This window comes from Otolemur garnettii, unplaced genomic scaffold, assembly GCF_000181295.1.
Source record: "Otolemur garnettii isolate 467f Iridium unplaced genomic scaffold, OtoGar3 scaffold00104, whole genome shotgun sequence".
In the NCBI taxonomy this organism is placed as follows: domain Eukaryota; kingdom Metazoa; phylum Chordata; class Mammalia; order Primates; family Galagidae; genus Otolemur; species Otolemur garnettii.
In genome coordinates this window covers 1245041-1271796 of record NW_003852499.1, presented here as the reverse complement: position 1 = coordinate 1271796, position 26756 = coordinate 1245041, and the positions used below count along the sequence as shown (strand labels likewise).

The following is a 26756-nucleotide window of genomic DNA, read 5'->3' as shown; positions in this document are numbered from 1 at the left end:
GTAGATCTTTTAACTTTGTATCTTCAGTACTCAAGACACCACTTGTCACCATAAGTATATTCCATATGTATTTTTGAATAAAAACTTCTTACTGTTAAAGGTATGGTTCTCTTCTATGCCTCTAGTTTAAACACATTGTGTTTTATCTTTGAAATGGTCTTTCAGTCAACTTGAATGGCACATCTTCTTACAATCTTTCCTTACTTTCTTAGGCAAACTTTCTGTTTTCCTGTACCAACTTATCTAATCTTTACCATACTGTGTTATGCAACTGTAGAAGTATAAAAGTATGTCTTCTTTTTTTTTTTAAATATATATTATAGCTGTAGTATCTTCAAAAGATTTATTTATATTTACCCAATTTCTCCTTAGCTCCATGGATATATTAATACCATTATTATTGCTTACCATGTATACACAATTAAGAGAAGGACAAGAGCCATATCTATAATAAGCTGTTATATATTCCAAATACATACATATGCATCTATAAAAATATGTAAATAAACATATTAAAATATGTGTAGATACATTCTTTCTTTCCAATGCCAAAGGAGTTCTCAGTCTTCAAAAGGATATATTGTTTTGAACAATGATGAATAAATTCTCTCACTCACCTCACCAGGTTATAAACTCCCATTTTCTTTTTCAGTATGCCTCAGAATAGCCCCCTTTTTCATTCCAAAAAGAAAGAGATTTAGACAGGGAAATTAGTCCATTAGCATTAAAATCATCTCACTCATTATAATTTTCTTAAAGGAAGAAAATAATCACTGGGAAATAAATCAGACCTCCCCTCAAGGACCTAAGAAACTCTTTCAGCATCTTTAAGCCCTGTCTACAATTGCCATTAGGAGGACAAGCATGTGTGATTTTAAAAAGCACAGAAATTCTTTCCTGTCCCTTATATGTTTCCTGACATAGTAGCAGTATATGTTGCCTATACCTTAAATATGTTTCCTGACACAGCAGCAAATATCAAATCCTTTGGATGGAAAAAGTGAGACAGGCTCTTTTCTACAGTTAAAGGAGACAGGGAATAAGGACAACGAGTGTTAGGATATTTCTTCCAACCCAGTAGAGTGACGTCACCTAGAGACAGGATTGGTGCATTGCCTTAAATGGAAATTCAAGGACAAAGAGAAAGTTTAGTACTACAGATAGTGATGGCTTTTCATGAGATAAAGAAATGAAAATTTTAAGCTCTTAGAAGTTTAGAACAAATATAACAAATACTAAACTCAAGAGAGGAAAGTGGGAATGGAAAAAACTGTGAAAGAGATGTTTGTCAGAAGACACAAATTAGCAAATACGTAGGATGAACAAATCTAGAAATCTAATGTACAACATGAGGATGAGAGATTATAAAATTGTGTTCTACATGGGGTTCATGAGGATGAGAGATTATAAAATTGTATTGTACATGGGGTTCAAGTGAGTTGATTTTAGCTGCTCTTGCCATAAAAAGAAAAAAAAATGGGTAAGTATGTGAGATGACTGATAGGTTAATTTGCTTCACTTTAGTTGTGTTCTATAACATCATGTTGTGTACTTTTAATATACACAAAAATGTATTTAAAGAAAAAAGAAAAGTTAAACTATTACTTATGGCAATCTTTTAAAAGATTAACTTCTGTTTTAATAAAATGGCATGCAAGTCATAATATTCTGCTTCATTATTCTCTGTGTACCTCTGTCGGAAATAATCTTAGGCCTCTCAAGCTAGATGTTTCCTTGTGACTGTAATTTTTATGTTCTCAAAGAGTAATTTTTAGTTTATTTCTTCCACTTTCCCTTTGATATGCATCATAAGCTTCCTATTACATGTTTTTATAGAATTTATATATATATGTATATTTTCACTATTAACCAAAGTAGAATGTCTAAGCCTTAACTGTAGCTACTGGTCTGAATCCCCAGGCTATAGACCCTCAAAGAATTCACAGACCTGAGGAATTCAGCATGTCCAGATCATCTGCATTCTGGCAAGAATTCATCTCCCGGTATTGAATTTGGTGGACACAATTATCTCCTCTTGAGGAAACTGGCAACAGGGATCTTAGATTAGGGACCAGTAGACCATGGTAAAACTTCCCCTTCTTTCTGTATGCTTTTTTCCCCGTAGGGCAAACATCAAATATACCCAGTTTTTATCCATTCTGTTGTTTCCATCACATTCGACTACCAAGCTTTTCCCTTAAATTGCCACATACTTATAAGGGATAGGCACAATGCTAAACCTTCCCGATTGCTCTTGTTTAACAACTCAACTTTCTCTCTCCAAGAGAGCTAGCAGTCTTCTATAACTCACCAGAAGATTTTCTAAAACTCTCTAAAGATCACTTCTCTCCCCTCCATTCTCACTAAAGTTATAGTCCTTTTTATCTTTCATCTCAACTATTTAAAAATATGATTCCTCTCAGTAACATCCTCCTTCAATCGTTAATACATCCTGTTACCAAAAGATACAGGTATTCCTAAAGGACAGCTTGACCATTTCACTCCCCTACAAAATACTCTTTAATGACTATGAATATTCTTACCATGGAATATAAGAACTTCATAATTCATTCCTTCTCTTTTTTTCAGTTTTATTAGCAGCTTCTCTCCTGGTATTTAACTTTTACTCTGCCCTCAAAACACTGAATGTACTATTCTTTTAAGCTTCTCTATACTTGCATACATTCCTCCCCCAGTTCTTTGAGCCCCTATCTTCAAAATTTGTCTCAAAAGCCTCCAAGAAGCTCCAATACTCCCCCTTTCCTTTCAATTAATAACTCTCTTCTGTAAGCCACTTTTATTCCTTATTCTTACTAATGTATAATGCTTCATTGTAGTTTGTTTACATATATATGTACATATACACTTGTGTGTGTGTATACATATGTCTTTCATTAGACTTGAAGTTTCTCCAAGATAAAACCTTTATGGTCCATGTCTGTATCTTCAGAGCTTAGTACACTGTTTGATAGTATGGTAAAAATGTGAAACAAAAATATCATAGTAAGAAGAAATAAATGTTTTGGCAAAAACAGATTTATCCTAAATAATATATAGCATATTCATAATTATCAATTCCATAATGCCCCAATTAAACCCATGGATGGAGCATAGGAATCATCATGTAACCAAAGCTACTTTTCTCTGAAATCTTGTTCCCTCTATTGTGAGAAACTGTTCAAACCTCTTCTAGATTTCATCTTTCTAGCTATCTGATACTTGAGTCTAATACCGTTTAATCTCAAGAACCCTCATATCCTGTGGACACATTAGAGAGACCATAATTTAGCTCAGACCTGTAAGCCGCAGTCTCTGTTTTCGCTTCTGAATCCACAAGAAGAGTGCGATGAGAAGGACCAATAATATGACCCCAAGGATCCCGAATACAATAAGGGATCCTCTTCTACCTAAGGAAAAGTAAATATGAAGAGAAATGATAGTGTGTTAGCTAAAAGACTGGTACCCTAGATACTAACTGTCTTAGGTCAGATACGGAGTCCCTGAAGTCAATTTCATAAACAGAACTTCTTTTGACACAAATTCTCTAAACAAGAAGGATTCTAAGTAATACAAATAACTGGTCTAATGTTCCTTAGCCCCAAGATATACCTTTGGCCTCAGATGATTTGCCAGACACTGAAATTTCTGTAGGAGAAAAGAGGAGAGAATTAATTCTCGGAGCAATACATAAAAGAAATATTTCTATTTCCTTGTCTGAACCCTTAGTACCTCTCAACCAAATAAACTACTTTTTACCACCTAAAATTACGTTCTGCTAGCCTTTTTCCCCCACTGTGCAGGGATACATATAGATTATATGTTTTTTCTTTGGTGAAGACCAGTGTCTAACAACAAATGTCTTCATTGGTCCTTGGTCCTTCAGTAGAAATTCCATAATTCTCTCCTCTCCAGACCTTTTTTGTGAACAAGTCCACTCTCTATACATAGGTCACTGCAAAAGTTTTGAAACAGACTATGGTATGGTCCATTATTTCATTTCCAAGAAACACAGCCAACAGCTCCTTTCTGATCCACTCTTGTAAGTTTCAACTTGCTCAGCTTTTTAGGGTTGCTGAGAGGGCTTCATTTGTGTCCATCCACACAGGATTTTATGTTTCTTGATTTTTTTGTATACCTCAAAACTTTCTAATGACCCATGTACAGTGCATTTTACTGCCCACCCTCTCTTTGCTGCCAGGGACTCCAAGGTCAATTCCAATCCAGCCTTATGGCACTCACCTGAGCAATTCACAGCAGCATCTTCCTTGTGCCCGCATTCACTGTGCCCCCAGCGTTTGGCAGGGCAATTCCACAAGGCAGATTCATTCCCTTTGCAATTTACTTCATTGAGCCATATGGGTCCAGTCCCCTGACCAAACTCTGCTTCTTTTAGTGCTTTCAAAGCTGAGCCACAGCCCAGCTGTTGACACACCACCTGAGCATCAGCCAAGTCCCAGGAGTCATCACACACTGTCCCCCAGGAACCTCCGTGCCAGATTTCCACACGCCCAGAACAACCAGTATTTCCATCTTGAAGTCTTATCTTGTCTGAAAAATCAGAGACAAGAGGGTTATTTCTAAGAATACAGAGGGAAAAAAAGATTTAAAACTATTTTTTAAAGAACTATTTTAACATGTCAATGTCCATTTTTAAATTTATATCTTTACAGAATTTACCTTTGATCAGAGTATATGTTATTTCAGAAGACTAGGTATATTTCGTCCTGGACCTAAGAATCATAGCATGACTCAAGACATATCAAAGGAAGGGGGGTGGATGGGTGGAGGGAGGGTGATTGGAGGGGTCACTTCTATGGTTTATCCTACAAGGGTACCAGTGAATCTTTCTAAAAGCAGAGTATGAATGTCTTAATTCAATAACTAAGAAAATGACATGAAGGCTCCGTTAACCAGTTTGATGAGAGTATTTCAAAATGTATATGAAAACACCACACCGTACCCCGTGATTGCATTAATGTACACAGCTATGATTTAATAAAAAAAGAAAGAAAGAAAGAAAGAAAGAAATATCAAAGGAATAAAGTTAACATTGTGGATTCAATCGGTAGCTGGAGCGGAGAGTGGACCACAGAGAGCCCTGAGCAGCCCCACCACCCGCCCCAGTCACCAGCACCGCAACCATAAGCAGCGAGGCCGGGACCCAACAGCCGCCCGCCGCCCCCGCCCTCAGCTCTGCCGACACCAAGCCCGGCACTACCGGCAGCGGCGCAGGGAGCGGTGGCCCGGGCGGCCTCTCATCGGCGGCGCCTGCGGGCGGAGACAAAGTCATCGCAAGGAAGCTTTTGGGAGCAGTAAAATGGTTCAATGTAAGAAACAGATATGGCTTCATCAACAGGAATGACACCAAGGAAGATGTATTTGTACACCAGACGGCCATAAAGAAGAATAACCCCAGGAAGTCCCTTGGCAGTGTGGGAGACGGAGAGACGGTGGAGTTTGATGTTGGAGAAAAGGGTGCGGAGGCAGGCGGAATTCCAGTTCAAGGCAGTAAATATGCAGCAGACCGCAACCATGACAGGCACTATCCACGTCGCAGGGGCCTCCACGCAATTACCAGCAGAATCACCAGAATAGTGAGAGCGGGGAAAAGAACGAGGGATGGGAGAGTGCTCCTGAAGGCCAGGCCCAACAACGCTGGCCCTGCTGCAGGTGAAGGTTCCCACCTTACTACATGAGGAGACCCTATGGGCGTCGACCACAGTATTCCAACCCTCCTGTGCAGGGAGAAGTGATGGAGGTGCTGATAACCAGGGTGCAAGAGAACAAGGTAGACCAGTAAGACAGAATATGTATGGGGTTATAGACCACGATTCCGCAGGGGCCCTCCTCGCCAAAGACAGCCCGGAGAGGACGGCAATGAAGAGGGTAAAGAGAATCAAGGAGATGATCAGCAGCCGCCTCAACGTCGGTACCGTTGCAACTTCAATTACCGACATAGACATCCAGAAAACCCTAAACTACAAGATGGCAAAGAGACGAAAGCAGCCAATCCACCAGCTGAGAATTCGTCCGAGGCTGAGCAGGGCGGGGCTGAGTAAATGCCGGCTTACCATCTCTACCATCATCTGGTTTAGTCATCCAACAAGATGAAACGGATATGAAATTCCAGCCATAAGAAATGTACAGGCTCGGCGCCTGTGGCTCAAGCGGCTAAGGCGCCAGCCACATACGCCTAAGGAGGCGGGTTGGAATCCAGCCCCGGCCCACCACACAACAATAATGGCTGCAACCAAAAAACAGCCAGGCATTGTGGTCCCAGCTACTTGGGAGGCTGAGGCAGGAGACTCGCTTGAGCCCGGGAGTTGGAGGTTGCTCTGAGCAGTGAAGCCACAGCACTCTACCCAGGGGCTCAGTTTGAGGCTCTGTCTCAAAAAAAAAAAAAAGAAATGAACAAAAGATTGGAGCTGAAGACCTTAAGTGCTTGCTTTTTGCCCGTTGACCAGATAACTAGAACTATCTGCATTATCTATGCAGTATGGGGTTTTTATTATTTTTACCTAAAGAAGTCCTTTTTGGTAATAACAAACGTATTTTTTTTTAAAGCCTGGTTTTTCTCAATACACCTTTAAAGGTTTTTAAATTGTTTCATATCTGGTCGAGTTGAGATTTTTAAGAACTTCATTTTTAATTTGTAACAAAAGTTTACACCTTGACTTTTTCAAAAAAGTCAACATACTGCAAGCACCTGTTAATAAAGGTCTTAAATAATAAAAAAATAAATAAAGTTAACATTGTAAATGTGTAAAGTTCTTTCAAATACAAAAGAGATTAGAAGTTTGCCAAGAAGATGCAGAATGAGGCAATACTTCAAGATTGATCACTCTGACTGCTTTCCTCCTTATATCAGTGTAGCAAGGTAATAATTGAAAGAGAAATAGGAAAGGTAAGGTACTTCGTTCATTCCATAGTCAAATACTGAATCACATATTCTCTATTCCTCATTTGTTCACAGTGAAAACAAATGACTACGTCTTTCAAGCAGACCATGGAGAGTATGATATACTTTAGCATAATGATCACTGATCCTGAATATGTACAGACAGAATTAAATAAAACCAGCACACCATCCAGTTAGACCAGGTATTTCCAAAGACTACCTATTCTTGCTTTATTAAAACTAACAATTTAAGCTGGTGGAAGAATAGGAAAATAAAATCTTAGATGTTTTCTCAAAAGACAATAGTAAAGCTATAGAATGGAATTTTCATATGAACCAATGAACACTCACTGTCACATGTGATCCAAGTCTCCTCTGAGGGGCTGGCTGGTCTCTGCTTCCATGGAGATGAGGGGCACTGCCATAATGTGTCAGGTCCTTTTGGACACTGAATGTTGTCCACCCACATAGACATGGATGTTGCCTTGTCTAAAGGTGCAGGATTGATCTTCCCTTTGTCTGCACAGCCCAGCTGCCTGCATACCACCCCCACAGTGGCTGCAGTCATGTTACTCCTGCCCACGCTGCCCCAAGCTCCATTGTAAAAAACTTCCAGTCGCCCTGAACAAGTCTCTTCGCTGGTTTTGCTGGTAAGTCTCAGAGACATGAACTCTGCAGTAAAACAAGAATTAGTAGTTTCACATCTTTTCTGAAGGTTTAGAAGATTCCCTCCCTAAAGTCTGATATGAACATGGCTTTAAAAATAAGTATAATATTTAAATTGCTAGCAATTCTTTAGTAACTTCTGGATGGTTTAGTAGATTTTAGTAAAATACAGTATTTATTCTATAAAAACATTAAGGTTTTCTACTCTTGAGTTTTACAGCCAGGAACCCTTTTAGATTACCATCAGTGATTCTAAGATACTTTCCAGATCTCAATCAAAAGCTCAGAGCATTTTTGCAATTACATAATTTGGATTTTCTCCAAAAAATATTCTTCTTTTTATTATTTTCTGGTGGGAATTTTCCCTGATAGTTGAAATTTAGTGAGACACTCAGCCACTAAAACCAGTGTTTTGAGTATATTTTCTTAAAATGACATAGTTCCTTTTCTGATATTTCATGATTTGGCTGTGTATGTCTTCTTATTTATGTCACTAAATGAGAATAAATTACTTCTATCACAAATAATTCTATACTTCCCTATGTTACTGAGTTATAGTATTATTGTCTCAAATATATTACAGCAGAGTATATTTTTCTATTTCATGATATTTTCTAAAGCTCTCCTTGTATACAAAGCAATAGCAGTAAGCTCTTGTATTAATTTTTGCTCTTGTGACAAGTAAGAGTCATTTATCTGTCATAAAAAATTACTTGGGCATCATAATTACCTTTTTGTATATAGAATTATGCATCACATGTATTTCTTGTTGTTTCTTCTAATCTACTTCTTTATTAATCATGTAGTAATTAATCATGTAGTAATTAATCATGTAGTTTATTAATCATTGGGTAAGTATGAATCCTTACCCAATGTTCAGCTCCAAATAATATTTATTAAAAATTTCATTGTTAAAAAAAAGAAAAGAAAGAAAAAAATAAAAATAAAAATTTCATTGTTTATTTCGTTGTCATTCTAATGATATGCAAGCCCAATCCTGGACTTTTCTCTTTATTAAGTTATACTACTGTGCTCATGAAGTGGCACGAACTCATCAAACTCATGCTTTTGGAATCCTGACTCTTACAATAGTTCCTCTGAACCTACTTTTCAGAGAAATCTTTCAGATTAATATCTCTCACCCTAACCTTTGCCTCATCTTGGTCCCTTTTTTATGGAATTGTGATGAGAGGTTGTGCACAGAGCTTACCTGAACAGATAACTCCTGCATCCTCCTTGTGCCTGCAATTGTGCTGTCCCCAGCCATGTGAATGGCACTGCCAAATATGGGATTCTTTTCCATTGCACTTCAACTCATCTAGCCAGATGGACCCTTTTCCTTCCCCAAAATAAGCAGAACCAGTGGCATTAATGGCCACTCCACAGCCCAGCTGTTTGCACACAACATGGGCATCACTCAGATCCCAGCTGTCATCACAGACAGTGCCCCAGGAGCCCTCATGATAGACCTCCACTCTCCCAGCACAGCGACCGCCTCCATTTACCAGGCGAAGTTGACCACTCCCTAGAAAGAGAAATGAAGATATTAATAACTTATATTCCTAAGGATTGAGATCTTTTTCATAGATTGGTCACAGATTCTCACCTATGCAGGCAGGAGCACTTTCTTCTGGAATGGTTGGGCTTGTCGGGTCTGCAGATGATGAATTGCATGGGAGTAGTGTCTGGGACTGGTTTCCTGCAAACAACAAATTGCTCAGTCACACCATATACAAAAGGTTAGGATGAAGATGTGTGGTCAGATGGAGTGATGTACGGATGAGTTGAGGACAAACGACTCATCCTATTTAACAAAGAGAAGAAGGTGCATAAGTCAATCAGGCTGGTAAGAAATCAGGTGCTTTGAGAAGTGCTTGGCTGATAGGAAGTACTAGATGACTATGTGGTCCCTGAAATCTAAGTTCACTCGCCCTCTAGAAAGACAAATGACGTTCATATTCTGACATGCTTCTCCTGGCCTTTCAAAAGGGATCATTCCCTTTTACTTTTGTTCTTCATCCCTATAGGTATGCCTGCTCTTCATAAGGCACCCCTGCGTGGGAGAAAATCACCATTGGCTGCCCTTCATCCTCTTACCTGAGCATATCACAGAGGCCACTTGCCCTGCAGAACACAGTGATGCACCCAGAGCAGTTACAGGACAATCTCCCATGTGCTGCTCAGTCCCAGTGCAGTGAAACATGTGCCTCCAGATCTGGCCATTTCCTTTTCCAAAATGTGATCCTCCTGAGGTAGAAATGGCAATTCCACATTTAAGTTGCTGGCAAAGAACATGGGCATCTTCCATGTCCCAGTGAGAGCTGCAGAGGGATCCCCAGGCTCCAAGCATCTTGAGCTCCACTCTTCCCTCACATGGAGTCTTGCCATTAACCAAGCGAATTTCTGTGTATCCTGGAAGGAGACAAGGCTTTATAAAAGACAGCTACGACTACCAAACCCTACCCCTTTCACTCTATGGGAATGAATCGAAGATGTTTTCCAGGTCTTACTTGAGCAGACTACTCCCACATCCCTGCTGTGGCTACAGATTCCTTCTGGGCGGGGTGCTACTGGACAGAGTGAAAGATGGGACTCGTGCCCCTCGCAGCGGAATTCTTCAGCCCAGATCTGTCCACTTCCTTGTCCAAAATGAGCTCCGCCCAGGATAGAGACAACTGTGCCACACTGTAATTCCCTGCATAGAACGCTGGCAGCTTCCAGAGAGAAATCAGAATCACAGACGGAGCCCCATGTGTCACCATGTTTCACTTCAACACGTCCAGAGCAGGGAATGTCCCCTCCAACCAATCTGGGTTCCCTGTGAGCTGAAAAATAAATAACATTTCAGTGAGATATAACATGATTCTCAGATTCTCCTTCATTATAAGGGTGAGGAAAAGGATGAGGAGAGAGGAAGGGTTTTTTCAATTGCATGAAATATGAGGTTGACTAGGATAAAAAGTCTGTCACAGAGTTCAGTCTATCAGGGAAGATAGATAATGGTAATACTTATAATCAGATGAGCTTACTTTTATTGATCACTTGATGTGTAACTCCTGTGATGCAGATGCTATAATTACCCCCTTTTTCTTTTGAGGAAAAGCACAAAGAGCTTTAGTAGATTCACCAATATCACCCCATCATTAAAATTAGGAGAGATGATAAAACACTGATTCCTTCGAATATTTTAAAATACTCTCTGCTACATTAAAAGCTTTTATACTGATTTCTCTATTGATCATACCTGATGCTCCAACCTGAAGATATTTGGGCATCCTGTGCTTTTTCTTGTTTCTGTGTCTCTGCAGAAACTCTTCTTTCTACTTATAATGGGTGTCCATACCTGTGTACCAGGGAAAAGGCTACTTCTTTTCAAGGATGCTCAATTTCTTATTAATTGCCTTCTCCAAGCACACACAGTTTAGTACAGGATATGTGTATTCAAATAATGGTGAGTCCCCAAATAGAAATATGTGTTAGATACAGAACTAACAAATAAAGGCCCACTCTGTCTGGGCCTATGTAGAAGAAAGCACCATAAGCCAAGTTTTGTAAAAAGGTGAGAAATTTGCCAAAAAAAAAAAAAAATCAGTGTGTGAAATAGCATTTAATGACTCCAGTCATGAAATAGCATGGTGTAGTTGAAGAATTACAAGTAACTTAGTATAACTAAACTTCCAAATGTAAAAGAAAAGACGCACTAGGAATAAGAAATGAAAGTCATACTATGAAGTCACTTTTTGTCAAGTAAAAAAAAAAAATCATCATCAAGGTCCCTAAGAAAGTTTTGAGACAGACTATGTTATGGTCCAATATTTTACTTCCAAGACACACGGTCGTCAGCATCCTTTCTGATTCACCCATGTAAGTTTCAATTTGCTTGGCTTATCAGTGTTGCTTGGAGGGTTTTTTTGGTTACCCTGAACAGGTTTTCCATTTCTTGATTTTTGTGCATTTCAAAACTTTCATAATGACCCACTGTATGAGTTTCTTTTAACATACTCAGAGACAATTTAAATTATTTGGGAGATACAAACTGTTTTAATTCTTTTTTTTAAAGAAAGAAATACATTTGAAATTGGACCTTCTAAAGGGCATAAGTCTTGCTGTCTAATGGCAATAATTTTTGTGATCTGTTGGTGTTACTGTCCTGTGACCATGATATAGATAAACTGTCATGCCTTGCCAATTTGTACACCCTGGTTTCTGTTCAGATCTTATCTTTCACCTTATGCTAAAATGCCTTAGAAAATGTTCTAGATATGACTATATTCTGTATTATAGCAATGCGAAAAAGACTTAACCTGCCAAAATTTTACCAATTATCCATAAATCTGTACAAAGAAAACTCCCATCCAAATTTTAGATGAAGAAACATTTCAGTTTTTAAATGCAGCTCAGAATTTAAGGCAAATAAAGCCTCTATACCACAAATAATTAATGAATCTTGAGTGGGATGGCCCTCAATTTCTTCTTGTTGAATCATAATTAAAGCATGAAATTCCTTTAAGATATAATTTACTAGTAGTCATATGATTCCATTCCACTTTTGGGCAGCCTTAAATCTTTAAATAAAGGCACTTTCTTATATCAAGCTAAATTTAGCTTTCTTATAACCTCTCCTGTTTTCATCTTAATGTATCTTGAACAAAAGAAAGCAAAACACAAGTGATCAAAAATAAAAAAGTAACAAAACCTCAAATAGTTTATCTTTTATGGTAAACACTTGTTAAACACATGAAAACAAGTCCCTCCTATAAATAGTCTTCCATTTCTTTTGTCCTAAAATATTTGATTAAGGTCCAAGCAGAAATTTTTCTGGGCAGAAAGTGACCTGGGGGTTCCACTCTCAGCCTTTATTTCATGGAGAATCTGTTGGTAAAATATTAATCATGGACTGGTTTCCTTATAGCATATATTCATTATACATTGTGAAAGCCTTGGAACTTTAGCTTTTTAAGAGATTTATATTCCTGCTAAATTTCTGATGCATGTTTACATAAAAGCTATTTTTTATAATTTCTAATTAACTTAACAATTAAAGCAGATTTAGCTTTATTTATCAATAAATTAAGCTTTCCCCTAGCCTAAGTAGCTGAATCTTTATTTATTTCTTTCTCTAGAAAAATGAATAAATAATAAGAAATACTTTATTAAAATTACTTCCTTTTGTTTAGTAATAGATAAAATATGCAACATTATTTGAAGAAGCGCTAATACATTTTCATCTTTTAATGTTTTCTAGACTATGAAGCACAGACCATTATAATCCCAGAATTATTTTTCAAACTTAAACAAAAACACAGTGCAACTCAAATGAATACTTATTAAGGTCAGATATCTTCTATGATATACACACGAACATCACAACAAAATGTCTTGGATTTAAGGTAATTTCGTGACCAAAACTTCCAAGACCTCTTTTGGCTGGTTTATGTAAACCAGACATCAGACATAAATTATTGCTTTATCTTTCCAATTTTCCCACTGCATTAAATTCTTCTGTTTTTTTTTTTTTCCAGCTATATAGCTTTCTGCTAAGAATTCAGACTCATTCTGGAATTTGTAGCTTGAATTGGCAGTCACATAAACAGCATGCCCATCATTTATTCTTTTGGAAATACGGTGAAAGTATCAGAAAAATCAAGAAACAAAACTGCAAACGTATTACCAGCCAAACAAGTGAAAAGTTAAAATCTAGGCCTCCATATAGGTAGAAATTCTAAAAGCTATAGAAATATAACAAAAGAGTTTACAAAAGAAAGCGAAGGGTACACACAGCAAATAGCAAACAAAAACATAGTTCCATCTTAAGCTGCAAACTTATGTTAATTTAAGATTTTTATTATATGTAGCTAGTCATAGAATTCTGAATAATTCAGAATAAGTTATTATAATTGCGGTATTCTAGTAACGGAACCTGAAATATGAGTGTAGTTGAGCGAACTTGGTGGGCAGAATATACTAATGACAGATTTGTAAGCTAAAAAGCTAATAATGAGTCTTGTTACTCATGGTAAAATATTTGGACAAAAGTCACTTTGAAAAGAAAACCTAAAGCTAAAGAACTTGAAAATATATTGGGCAAAGTACACAAGAAACTAAAAAAAAAAAAAAATCAGAATGTTAGCATGATCTGGTTCCTCTCTGCCATTTTTAGAATGTACAAGAGGGAGATGAACCCAGACTACAAGTCGTCAAGACCCTAAGCAGAAATGGGAGAAGTACTAATTTTGTAAGGGAGGTATGCTCTGCCTTGTAGTTGTTATAGAGTTAATTGAGTATAGTTGCTATACGTGGTTAATTTAGAGTCCTAAGTATCTTATTCCCCAAATTAAGGTGATGATAAAACTGTAGTGTTATCAAAGAATAAAAAATAAAAATCCTAAGTATCTTATTCCCCAAATTAAGGGGATGATAAAACTGTAGTGTTATCAAAAGACATGATTGCTGCTCCACGACAATGACAATGAGCCCAAAGACAAGATACAGGTATTGTCTTGTCTCCCAAAGCCATAGTTTCAAATGGCCTTAAGGTAGTAGCAATATTTAAGGAAAGGGCTTGTCACAGTATAGATCGATATATGTCTGTAAGCGCTTGACTATGATTACTTTCACATGGCATCGTATGAAAGCAAATAGACTAGAAGCTTACTAAGTTTGAAGAGAACTGCTTTACTGACTGAGGGCAGCTCACATCAGCCATCAGTTATTCAATCTTTAAAGTGATCCAAGGGTCCCTATTCCAATGTTAGCAGAAAGTGGTTTGTGAACAGTATGTGCCCCACACAGGTGTACTCCCCAAACCAAACGTAGATGTTACTATGAAGAATAATGCACCAGGAAGACCTGTTCTGAGAACAGCACCAGGGCCCAGGAAAAATAATGAACAGAGGACATCTTCTCAGAGGACAGCATTGTATCTATCAGATTGGCTTATGAGGAACTCACATAGCATTTGATAATTATTGTAGAAAATCTATTCTGATGTTTCTTGGTGACCACCAAGCCAGTAAACTAGCTTTAAACTGCTTACCTATTCAACCTATTTTAAATGAGAAATAAGTAAATATTTGGGTTTCTTCCAGATGCAGCTGAACTTAATCCTAATTAGTATAAAATATGGTCACTAAAAAAATACAAAACTCTCTAAATTTACAAGGAAATTAACAGACATACAAATGCACTTAAATATATACACAGACATGCAAAGCCCTCCAAATAGCATATAATTAATTTCTTAGCATAGCACATATATGACTATTCATATTACAACATAACAACACATGAAGGTGAAGTACATCTCTCATCTCAGAAAAGTAACACAATCAAATGCTTTTCAAAAATATATCCCAATTCTCTGCTGAAAAAAGTGATACACCTAAACCAAACCTAAAGCCTCAAAATCACAACCCTCACAGGCTACAACAGAGACCTAAAGCTGATATACAAAGGGTAAAAATAAGAGACTAGAAACTAAATAAAGAGTAGTTGTGATACTAATATCAGACAAGTTTGATTCAGAACAAAATTCATTCAACTGTAGAAAGATGGCAACTCCATAATACTAAAAAAGATCAGTTCACTGTAACAACACAGCGCAGGAAGAACTATGTCTCTATAGTAACAAAGCACCACTTTATTAATTATGTGATACAGCCACTGCTGTGGCCAGTGGAAAACCTATGAATTAACTATGGTAACTAATAATAAATCCGAAAGTATAAAAATTAATTAAGATTCAAGTCAAGAAGTTGGGAGCAAAAAATGCCCCCTAACTTTAGGAAGTCAGAGATGAATGAATAGAAGGAAAAATAAATTTTAATGAATGAAAGAGCAAATAAAAATGATATTAGTTTTTAAAATTCCAAATGTTGACTTTTTAAAAAAACAAATAAGCTTAACTGGTAGCTAATCTTGTCAAGTAAAAGAAATTAAAATCATAAATGAATGTACTCAGAAAAAAGTGATAAGAAAAGTTATAGCTAATGATATAACTAATTTCAGAAAGTTCTTTAAAGTATGATCAAGAAATTTTCCTGAGTACTCATGGTATAGAACAATTTATATAGCATGTTTCCATTTGAATAACAAAAGGGAGTGAAACCTACATACAGATTTGTTTGTATTTTCTTGTATTTACATAATATATCTCATAAAAGTTATATAAATACCCCAATCACATAAGAGGAGAATTGAAAAGCTAGGCAAGAATTTATACTTCCATATTTTGAACTTTAAGCTATGTGAATATATTGTCTGGGCAAGAAATCTTTTTTTAAAGAGTAATATACCAATTCAAATGTATATCTTAAATGGTTGCCTTTTTTTAATCAAAGGGTAATTTCTACCTAACAGATATAAACACAATTTGCAATGTCAGGGTAGAAAGCTAGGCACACCCCTAGGTTGGGAGGCATCTGAAGCAATATCATTTGTTAGTGGGCATAGAGCACATAAAAACTTCCACCTGTGACTAGGCTTATACCTGTTTAATGGTTTTCTCCTACTCTGTTTTCTCTAATCTTTTTACCAGGTGAATAACAATTATCTCAATTTATTGCCCTGGATTTGTTGAAAAGATGTCACTTTCCAACAATGTCAACTTTTGTATAAATAGAAATAACGTAAAATACTAAGGATTATCCAATGAGCCTAACCAACTCACAGCTCACTTTTGAACTTTCTAAAGAGGTTTTGGTGAAATATTTATTAATGTTCAGAAAGAAGAAAATTCTTTCACAATATAATGGAGGGAGCCAAAGGTTAAGTCATGTCAGGATATCCAACATAGTTATTTTTTAATTCCTTTGGTGATATTCCTATGAAAGACATATTTAATGGTACCTTAAAAATTGTAATCTCTCTTCAGCTCTTACACCTCTATTCATTTAAAACTTACTCAAAAGCCAAAATGAGCAAACCCTAAATACTTCCATCAAGGTACTATATGAATTGTAAACCTATCTAATACTCTCACAGTGGAATTTATATTAATATTTTCTAGTTTTTCGAGAGCCATGTAGTCATAGCGACAAATGTTTCTTTTCAGTTTCAGGAGTATTCTTAGAAATTTACATTCTTGGAATTAAACTTCTTTTTAACAAGTTGACTGAAAGTCATACCTGAGCAGGTAATTCTGGCTTCATCATAGTGATCACAGGAAAGTCCACCCCATTGCCAGTTTCTGCAGCCCCAAAGAGAGGTTTCATTTCCATCACAGCTATTTACAAATAGCCAAGTGTTTGTTGTCTTCATTTTGGAATACATTTGATAGGATGTTTTGAGTGCAGATCCACATCCCAGCTGCCTGCAAACCACATCAGCTTCCTTCAGTCCCCAGCCTCTCTCACACACCTTCCCTATCAGTTTCTGAATTTCCACCTCAACTGTCCCAGCACAGCGGCTGCCTCCACCTTTAAGTCTTAGCTCCATATCTGATCCATCTGCAAAAGAAACATAAACATGTGGCATCCATACATACAAAGGTTGACTTCCACAGGATATTTGTTATCTTCCTTCTTCTCTGATACTGAGACACTGGAAATTATAGCTTATCTATTTTCTGACTTTTTAAGAAACAATGTAGGCCATGAATTTGGTTAGAAATGGGATTTGAAAAGTAAAGAGCAATGCAGCCCTAAAACAGATTCTTATATAAATTGTATGTCTTGCTGAGCTCCAGAGAGATTTAGAATTTGAAATGGGGCCCCTTGCAAGCCATCTGAGTAATTACTATAGGGAATAGAGTCAGACAATCCTTCAAACTAGCTAAATATCATGCCTGAAACCCTAGCACTTTGGGGGCCAAGATGGGTTGGATTGCTCAGCTTGGGAGTTGTAGACCAGCCTGAGCAAGAGCAAGACCCCATTTCTACTAAAGATAGAAAAATTAGCCAGCTGTCATGGAGGGCACCTGTAGTTCCAGCTAATGGGGAGACCGAGGCAAGAGGAGCTCTTGAGCCAAAGAGTTTGAGGTGAGCCATGATGACGCCACAACACTCTACTCAGGGAGAGCAAATGAGGAGACTGTCTCAAAGGAAAAAAAAAACAAACAAAAAACTAGCCAAATGAAGAATGAGCCAAACATTCCTCACAACTATAGAGGAATTCCCAGCAATTTGTTCAGTATTTATTTACACTTCTCACATCCTGCATCTAATCCTACTCCTAACAGGCACCACAGTACCTCTCTTTCTGCTTCTTTTTTTGTTTAGTTTTGTTCTAACTTACCAGAACACGTCACACCAGCATCTTCATTATGATTGCAATAATGCTTTCCCCATTCACGGTGTTTACACTGCCAGACAGCAGGCTCATGCCCTTGACAAGAAACACTGTCAAGCCAAATGGGTCCAGATCCTTCACTGGCATTAACTCGGCCAATGGCAGTGATGGCAGTTGGACACTGCAGTTGCTTACACACCACAGCAGCATCATAATTGTCCCAGCTGTCATCACACACTGTCCCCCATTCTCCTTGGAATTTCACTTCTAATCTTCCTGAACATTCGTTGACTCCATCTACCAGTCTCAGGCTCAGATCTGCTCCCTCTGTAAAAGCAACACACAAGTTAGCCCTAAGGGAATGAGAACAGGGACTATAAATAGCTATAGCTAAGTGTTATGGGGAAAAGGAGGGATATAAATGGAGACAGAGACAACCATGGTATGCTGTGCTACCACTGAAATCACTACAGGTGGACGAAGACCAGGCCAGAAGACAAACCACAGGAAGTGTTCTTGACAGGAGGTCCAGCAGCTGAATTTGGCCTGGAGACCTGCTTTTTGACCACACCAGTTTCTGTTAGACTGTTTGCTTTTTCTTACTAGAATATTTTTGCACGTGTTTAAGTGGACCACCTACTTCAACTTGTCGCCATACAAAATGCCCCTCTCCTTTTTGCCTCTGACTGCGTTCTCTGTCCATTCTGCCTGGGTATGTATGATATACCTGGTCTCTGTGTGGCTACTTGCTTACTTTAGAAGTAGAGCAAAGAGAAAAGAGTCTTCATCATTACTACTTTCACCTTCTCAAAATCAATAACCCTCAAAGAACAGATCTTGATTACAAAAAATATAATTTTCTCATAGTAATAATAAAATAACTCCTTTTTGTCCTCTGGAAGTTGTAGTTTTCATCTCCACACTTTATTTATGCCTCTGCACGTGCCAACTGGGGCCTAGAGAGATTTTGATGGGTAAAGAAAGAACAGAAGAGGGCAGCATCTTTGGCTCAAATGAGTGGGGCGCTGGTCCCATATGCCGGAGGTGGCGGGTTCAAGCCCAGCCCTGGCCAAAACTGCAAAATAAAAAAAAAAAAAAAAAAGAACAAAACACATTCTGTGTTTTTTCTACACCAAAACCCTTTCACTTTCTTCAGCTAACAAAACCTATCTTTTCTGTATTAATCCTATTCTTTGTGGTTCAGGCTGTAGATGGTCACATCATTCAAGAAGAGAAAGGCCAATTCAAAGTATGGAGAAAAAGACAGAACCAGGTGACATTGTTTAAGCCCTTGAATTAAGCCACACATGAAGCCAACTGTACTCCCTGGGTTTTCCTGTTTTGTGAGCTAGTATATTCTTCTTTCTAAATTAGCTTAAACTGAATTTCCTTCATTTATGTAGAGAGATTGAGACAGAAAGAGACAGAGAGGCCTGGTGAAGACAATAACATTTTTAAGCCACTATATTTTTCTAAGCATTCTCTGGGGCTCAAGATGTACTAAATCGCCTTCAAACCAATAGCTCACAAGAAAAAAGAAGAGTGGTAACCCTGCACACAGAGACCCATTGCCCCGTCCACTGACCTAAGCATAGAATATGAAAGTCTCTAGACAGACATAGGATGCCTGAACCACAGCTCTAGCATAAATACGGTTTTAGTAAGAAATCAAAATGTTGATTTTTTAAATAATGATTTTGGAAGGGGTGAGCTAATATGGCTCAAGTGGAAACTTCTGATGGTTAGAAGATGACAAGGGAGTGGTTTGCTTTTAAAACACTTCCTACCGGGCGTGCTGGCTCATGCCTTTAATCTTAGCAGTCTGGGAGGCTGAGGTGGGTGGATTACCTGAGCTCACAAGTTTGAGATCAGCCTGGGCCAGAGTGAGACCTCATCTCTTAAAAAAAAAAACAAAAAACACCTGGGCATTGTGATGGGTTCCTGTAGTCCCAGCTACTTGGGAGGCGGAGGCAAGAGAACCAGTTAAGCACAAGAGTTGGAGGTTGCTGTAAGCTGTAATGAATGCCATGGCACGCTACAGAGGGCAACACAGTAAGACTCTGTTTCAAAAATAAATAAATAAATAAATAAATAAAACACTTCCTGTAGCTAGGCCTCTTGAGGTTTTAGTTCCTAGCATTTTTAAAGAATGACATGAAGTAAATTCGACTGGGCCCTTGTTTGTGTGCACGTAATAACCACTTGCTCCCAGCCCAACACCCCTTCCCCACGGTAATCATTAGCTGCTGGTGTGCTGGTTTTGTCAAGCAGGAGGAGACAACTCCAGGGTCACAAAACAACTTCATGAGTTTGTTTTGCAAAAGGAATCAAGGCCTCTGGCCGCTAAAGATGCTGAGACTGAGGTAACACAGACTTACCTCTCTCCTCCCTTACTCACTAGTGTCATCAAATCTCCCCACTTCATCTCTTTGCTAAGTCATATCTGAGAGATTTTGCTCTGTCTTCTTGTTTTTGCCAAATTGAATAAATATTTTCTCTGCCTCCAAGCACCAGTGTCACAGTGTTTGGCGTCATCTGGGCATCAGCTTCATGAGCCTTAATTTGAGCATCTACAGCACTCAGAGAGCAAAATTTCTAGTTAAGCCTGCTGGTCTACCTTTCTCACTCTCTTTTCCTTCTTCCCTTATGTTTCTTTCTGGGCTTTTCCTAAACACTTCCTTGTATCCTCATGACCTTCTCAGTTTCATTGTTCATCTTTCTTTCTGAAGCTATTTCTCCTACTTTCAGTCAAGTAAAAACTCCATAGGTATCAGGACCAGAATGTGAAAAGAAGTTAAAAAACGAGATGTTAAAGGAACCAGACTTCATGATGTTCTCCAGCGTTCAGGCTCTTAAGTCTATCACCCTTTTATTTTGTCCTCTCGTGGAGAACAGAGTGAGCCAAGATCAGTCCTTACCTAAGCAAATCACACCAACATCCTCAGCATGATCACAGTTATGCTTTCCCCATCCTTGATGTTTGCAGTTCCAGAGAGCTGACTCATTTCCATCGCATACAAGATCATCAAACCAGATTGGTCCAGAGCCTTCTCCAAAAGTAGCTGAACCAGAGAAACTAACAGCACTTCCGCATTCAAGTTGTTTACAAACCACAGAAGCATGATCTATGTTGAAGTTGTCATCACACACTGTTCCCCATTTTCCTTGGAATTTGACCTCTATTCTTCCCGAACATCGATTTCCTCCATTCATCAGCCTCATCTCCAGATTAGAGCCATCTAGAACAGACAAAAGAGCAGAGTTCAGAAGTGATATTCAGAAGTGATTTTAGGAAATATGATTCCCTAGACATTTGAGATTTGATGCTATCCCTAAAATGGTGCTGATTTGGGATATCGCACAGCTCCACGTATTGGAGAGTTTTAATCTTAAAATCCAGTTAATAGGACTTTCATCTATATCTACCTATCAAAGAAAATATTTTGTAGACTAAAGGTTTTAAATTTTTTGTTTTGTTTTGTTTTCTTCCATTACTTGGTCAGAAGAAAATACTTTTTTTTTTAAATATAGAAATAGATAAGTTTGACTCAAATTACTTATTTTGAAAAACACACAAAAAAATCGACCCATACAATAAGGAAGTAAAAAGAGCAAACTGGTCATTTGTTGACCTTTTAAGATCTTTCTTTCAACCTTTCTTTATTACAAATAGTTCAGAGCATGAAGAGTTGACTTAAGTTGAACTTGAAGTAACTATGGCAAGCAAGCAGAAAAAAAACAAAGATTAAAAACATATAAGCCAGCATAATAGTTTTTAAAAACACCCTGCTGTGATATACCAAACTCTTAAAAATTGGGGGAAGAAAATCATTCAAAACAATTCATTTATTAACAATTTCCTGTTTGAAACAAAGCTTTTTTTCCATCCCCAAAGCATCTGGTACCATTTTTAGCAGCAAATAGCTTTTTGCTTAAAAAATTTCTACTTGGACACTATTCCTTAGATTTTCTATGAATAGTAAAATAGTTGAGAAAAAAAGAATTTGGATGAAATTTTGGGAGATCTGTAAAACAAAAGCTGCTAGTGGTTGAACAAAACCTTTGGAAGCTCTTTTTTGAAGAAAGTATTCAATTTCGAAAACTGAATTCCAGGCAAAGTCCTTTCCTTAACAAGATTTCTTCCTTACAGGCAATTAATAATAAAAAGAAAAAGAACTCACATCTAAAATATGCATAAGCTGTTCTAAGTATATGGCATATACTGTCTTTTTCGTCTTCACAATATCTGTAAGCATCATGTACTATTTATTCTCAGTATCAAACCACAGAAGCGTGATAAGCAATTGAGGTCAAATAAGCGGCACAGTGTCAAACATCTACAGAATGGTAAAGCCAGGATGTTGGGGGTAGGGGAGAAAGTGGTCCACCACCAGAGTCTCTACTCTTCTTAAGCCATATTGCCTCAATGCATGGCATAATAAAATCTCTAAAAAGGTAGAAGCTTTGAAGATTGACGGTGGAGAATCTCAGAAACGCAAACAATGCATCCCCAGGAATTTAGTGAATCCTTCCTTATATGGCTGTAGATTTTTTTTTCTTTCTATTATTTATACTCCAGCTAGAGCCCTGGGTGTATAAAATTCAAAAGGCAAGTTGTTTAAATCCACCCTTCAATATAAAACAACAGAAAATAAAAGCTAAAAGTACTACACTGAGCCTTAACTAAACAACCAGCTCTAAAAACAGCAATAATTTGTGGTAAGGATCTGGTAAAATTTATTTATGGTTTGGAGGGGAAAGGGAGGAGGAGGAAGAGGAGGAGAAACAATAAAGAGAACTGAGAAAGAAGATGAGGAACTGAGTCTTCAAGGTAATAAAAGTCAGGAAGCTATGAGGAAACTAACATTTTAATACTATTTCATAGCAGACAGTGTACCAGTAGCTTTACGTGTATTATTGCACAAAATTCTCAGAAACTGATATTTGTAGAGATCTGACAACTTGTACAAAATCACAGCATTAATGGGTTTGATCCGGCACTTTTCTAGATCCTTGCCTGTGCTTCTCCCACCACATCATAACGCCTCCAGTCCTCTCTTTAGGGAAGATGGTCACTAAAAGAGAGGTCAGGAGCTGAGAGGGTTGTACCAATGAAATGAACAAAGAGAAATGGGAAACCCAAGAATCTGAACTGGGTCAGAAACATGGCCTGGGATTTGTCAGCAGAAAGGCCTGAGATAAAAATTGTGAAAATGCTTAATAACTAAAATTTAGTGCAAATAGCATTGCACAAGAATCCTTCCTACAACAACAAACAATGTACTAATGCTAGGAATATTTGTTTCTTAGTTCACTGAGTTGATTATCAGTTAATGAGCAAAAGGGAAATGATCTATGGGTCAATGAATTAAAGTAACATGTCGTAGGAAAGGGAACTGGGAAGTAATTTAGATATCAAGATGTTTCTATGTAGGAATGGGAGGATAACTAAATATAAAGTTGAAGTCAATTACTTCCCCATTGATTATAATGTCTAGAATCTCTGTTGATCTTTTTTTTTTTTTTAATGTGGGCTTAGTCATGTGTTTTTTGATCTGCCAGCAATGAATTGGGCAATTTTCCTCATGGACTAGATTATAGATAAGAAGGTGGCTCATTTTAGTTTTTAACATATATTTTTTCCCCACAAAGCATTTCAGGTTGAGGCTTTGACTAATGCAGTCTTACTTGAGCAGGTCACTCCAGCGTCTTGTTCATGAGTACAATTATGCTTTCCCCATCCATCATGTTTGCAATCCCAAATAGCTGATTCATTCCCGCCACAAGAGACGTGATCCATCCAAATGCGGCCAGAACCGGCACTGGAATTAGCCCATCCAGTGGCTTTGATAGCTGTTGGACATCCCAGCTGCCTACAAATCACAGAGACCTCTTCCATGTTCCAGTCATTATTACATACTGTTCCCCACTCCTCCTGGACTTTTATTTCCACTCTACCACTGCACTTGTTTCCACCAGCCAACCTCAGCTCCTTCGCTGTTCCTCCTGCAACAATGGGTTAAGATAGCAATTGGTCAAGGTCACAAAGAACAGGTGGAGGATTATTACTTTAGATTACTTATTTATTCAAAGTCAGATTTGAGAACCACTGTGGTACAATAGGAGATTTCAATTTCATAGGCATTCAACTGTATATGTCAGTACCACAGGCTTCAAAATGGGCAGAGGGGGAGGAGAGGGTGGGTGGAGGGAGGGTGATTAGTGGGATCACGCCTATGGTTCATCCTATAAGGGTACATGTGAATCTCTCTAATTGTAGAATATAAATGTCTTAACACAATAACTAAGAAAAAGACATGAAGGCTATGTTAACCAGTTGGATGAAAGTATTTCAAATTGTATACAGAAACAGTATACTGTACCCCATAATAGTATTAATGTATACTGCTATGATTTAATTTTTAAAAAAAGCAATGATGCATAACCTGTAATGCTAAGCAACACAATACTATATGACATCTTTATTTTATGGCTGTATAGTCTCAATAGTGGTAATTTATATAATCTCCCTGGAGAGTTTGACAGTTAAATAAGATGTTACAAAATTTTATAAGGTTACATAAATTTCTCCAAAATCTTAAGATCAACAAAAAGTAGGCTGGTGGTAGATTTATGAGGATGAAAAGACCACTTGTAAGAAATTTAACACCACTTTCACACATATATGTAAATAACATGAATTTTAAAAACAAAATTGAAATTTGAAACATCTACTTAAATGAAAATTGAGGTTAAGATATTTTCCTATTTTTTTCTATCATAAAATAAACCTCTTTTCACTCTTCCTCCTCCTCCCAAATTATCTCAGCTGCCTCCTTGGCATTATTTTAGCTTAATTTAGGAAGCTGGTAGTCCCACCAGCCTGGCTTCATTCAATATATTTCTAGATAAATGTTGACATTTGAATTTTGTAAATGTGTTTCTAAAATTCCCCCTTTTCCCAATAATTCTGAAGTTTCTTCCCTTTCCTATTTTTTCAGCTAGACATTATTTCTAATCTTAAAGTGAAATAAATTTTTTCCTGTAAATTTATTTTATTCGGGGGGAAATCATACTAATATTTCAGTGTCCAATGGTTAGGTTTTTATTGCGTACTTTTCATATCTGATCCAATGAATCTATGGAGCATGTTAGCTAGTCTTTAGATGCTACTCAGCTTTCCGGAGAATTATTTGCCTTTTAATGACTCTCATCACAGTAGGCTAAGGCTGTAAGTGTATTTACCGAAGTACTCACCAAGAGAACTGGTGATGAAACCAGCACTGAGAAACGAGACCACAATAATAGTGAAGGGACTCAACCAGATAAAACATCTCCTACAGTCTGCGAAAAATGAAAGAGGTCAAAAATAGAGTCTTTCCAAAAAGAGGCTTTGGAGAAGACAGGTGGTTTCAGAAGCTCAGGATTAACAAAGAAGGTCAACAGAAAACACTTTTTTCTAAAAGGCAAGGCAGGCAGGAAAAACTCATATTGAGGATCACACAGTCTCAGTGGAATATCTTTGAAAACGTTCATATTTAAAGGCAACCTAGGATCAAGCTTTAAAACATGAAAAGTTGAAAATTTATCCCTGAAACATAGTAGTGGGAAGTTCTCTGTGCCTGAGATTTCTGCATTCCCAGACCTCCTAGGTATTCAAATGTTATGCCCCCATCTCCCATGTCCACCAGATACACACCGCTCAAAGTCAAGTTCCATAAGGAAATAGACTACATCTATCATGCTTACCATAGTTTACTGGTACCTGGCACAGTACCTGCCAAATAGTAGCTGAACAATACATTGATAGAATAAATGATGTTTATGCCTAATACTCCCAAATATTGGACCTTATCATTTCTAGATATAGAATAAAATACTCCTTAATATTTTTACCACTACCATTTACCATTTCTCAATGTTATTCTAATCCAACACTAATTTAAAAGTAAATATACTAAATGATTTTAACATGGCCATGAAATTCGTGAAGTAGACTTCACCACTCTGAATTTCCTCTAGGTAATCAATTTTCAGTCAATATTAATTTCTATGACTATTGATTTCATATTCAATAAAGATCAGTTAACTTCATTTCCCAATTTAATTTCACCTTAGCAGTTTTACAAGATCAATGCCAACTTAGGTTCCTCTCTCACATCTTTAATTTTGAATCTATTGCAGATCAAAGGTCCTGTCATATAAGCTTAATGTCCTTTTTCCAACCCTTACTCTCCTGATCCAAATCAATTTAAAATTATATCCACTAATGATCAGAATAATTCTATATTCCTTTAAAGGGTAAATGTAGAATAAGCAAGAAGCTTTTACCAGCAGATCCAGAGTCATGAAGTAGCAACATTCTGAATTTTTCCATTCCAAGTTTTATGATTTTGATAACTCCTAAATCTTCTTGTATTATTCCATAGGAATTTTTTGCTGAAGAAGAGAACTGCCAAGAATTCTAAAATCACTTTGCTGTCACAAAAGTGGAAAAGCTATATATGGAGGTGGAGTCAACTCAAAAAGGGAAGTCATTGAAAGAGCTGAGATTTCCTATCATACTTGTGTGATCTTCAATACGGGATATGAAACAACCAAAACTGAAAAACATTTCCAACAGATTTACTAAACATAATAGGAAATACTCTCATACTGTTCTTGTAGAATTAAATATTTTTAGTTTTTAATTTTTTAAACTAATACATGAGACACAAAAAAGTAGTAGTTGTTAAGTAGTTAAATTGTGTATTAAAACCTAAACCAGGCAAAATATAATTAAATAATTAATGTTTTATTATGTTATGTACTTTTAATATTATTTCCACCATCAACTGTCCCTAAAGAGTAATTTTATGTAGGTTGCCTACAGACTGCATTAGTATTTTGTTTTTAGTGGGGTGTAGCACATCAACAGAATTAGCCATGATTATTACTAATCCCACAAATGGTGAAATCAAAATCA

The 26756-nt window shown here is 37.3% G+C and overlaps 1 protein-coding gene and 1 pseudogene across 2 annotated transcripts in view; one reads left to right on the top strand and one right to left on the bottom strand.

The window, feature by feature from the left end:
* CD163 (CD163 molecule) overlaps positions 1 to 26269 on the bottom strand; it is a 43018-nt gene extending 16749 nt beyond the window's left edge. Inside the window, exons 1-16 of one of the 2 annotated variants that reach the window (XM_012809375.2) lie at positions 26123 to 26269; positions 25049 to 25135; positions 23480 to 23797; positions 20710 to 21030; positions 17798 to 18118; positions 16690 to 17010; positions 10075 to 10389; positions 9662 to 9976; positions 9171 to 9263; positions 8775 to 9089; positions 7250 to 7570; positions 4240 to 4548; positions 3610 to 3645; positions 3297 to 3407; positions 1949 to 2044; positions 618 to 671 (exon numbers count right to left, since the gene is read on the bottom strand). In XM_012809375.2, coding sequence (XP_012664829.1) covers positions 649 to 671; positions 1949 to 2044; positions 3297 to 3407; positions 3610 to 3645; positions 4240 to 4548; positions 7250 to 7570; positions 8775 to 9089; positions 9171 to 9263; positions 9662 to 9976; positions 10075 to 10389; positions 16690 to 17010; positions 17798 to 18118; positions 20710 to 21030; positions 23480 to 23797; positions 25049 to 25135; positions 26123 to 26168 — 3348 coding nt within the window. In that variant the 5' untranslated portion in view covers positions 26169 to 26269 and the 3' untranslated portion in view covers positions 618 to 648. The remainder of the gene's footprint in view (positions 1 to 617; positions 672 to 1948; positions 2045 to 3296; positions 3408 to 3609; positions 3646 to 4239; positions 4549 to 7249; positions 7571 to 8774; positions 9090 to 9170; positions 9264 to 9661; positions 9977 to 10074; positions 10390 to 16689; positions 17011 to 17797; positions 18119 to 20709; positions 21031 to 23479; positions 23798 to 25048; positions 25136 to 26122) is intronic. The other variant, XM_012809376.2, reaches the window with a different exon arrangement.
* On the top strand, positions 4935 to 6059 carry LOC105887673 (annotated as a pseudogene).
* Positions 26270 to 26756: the final 487 nt, after the last annotated feature.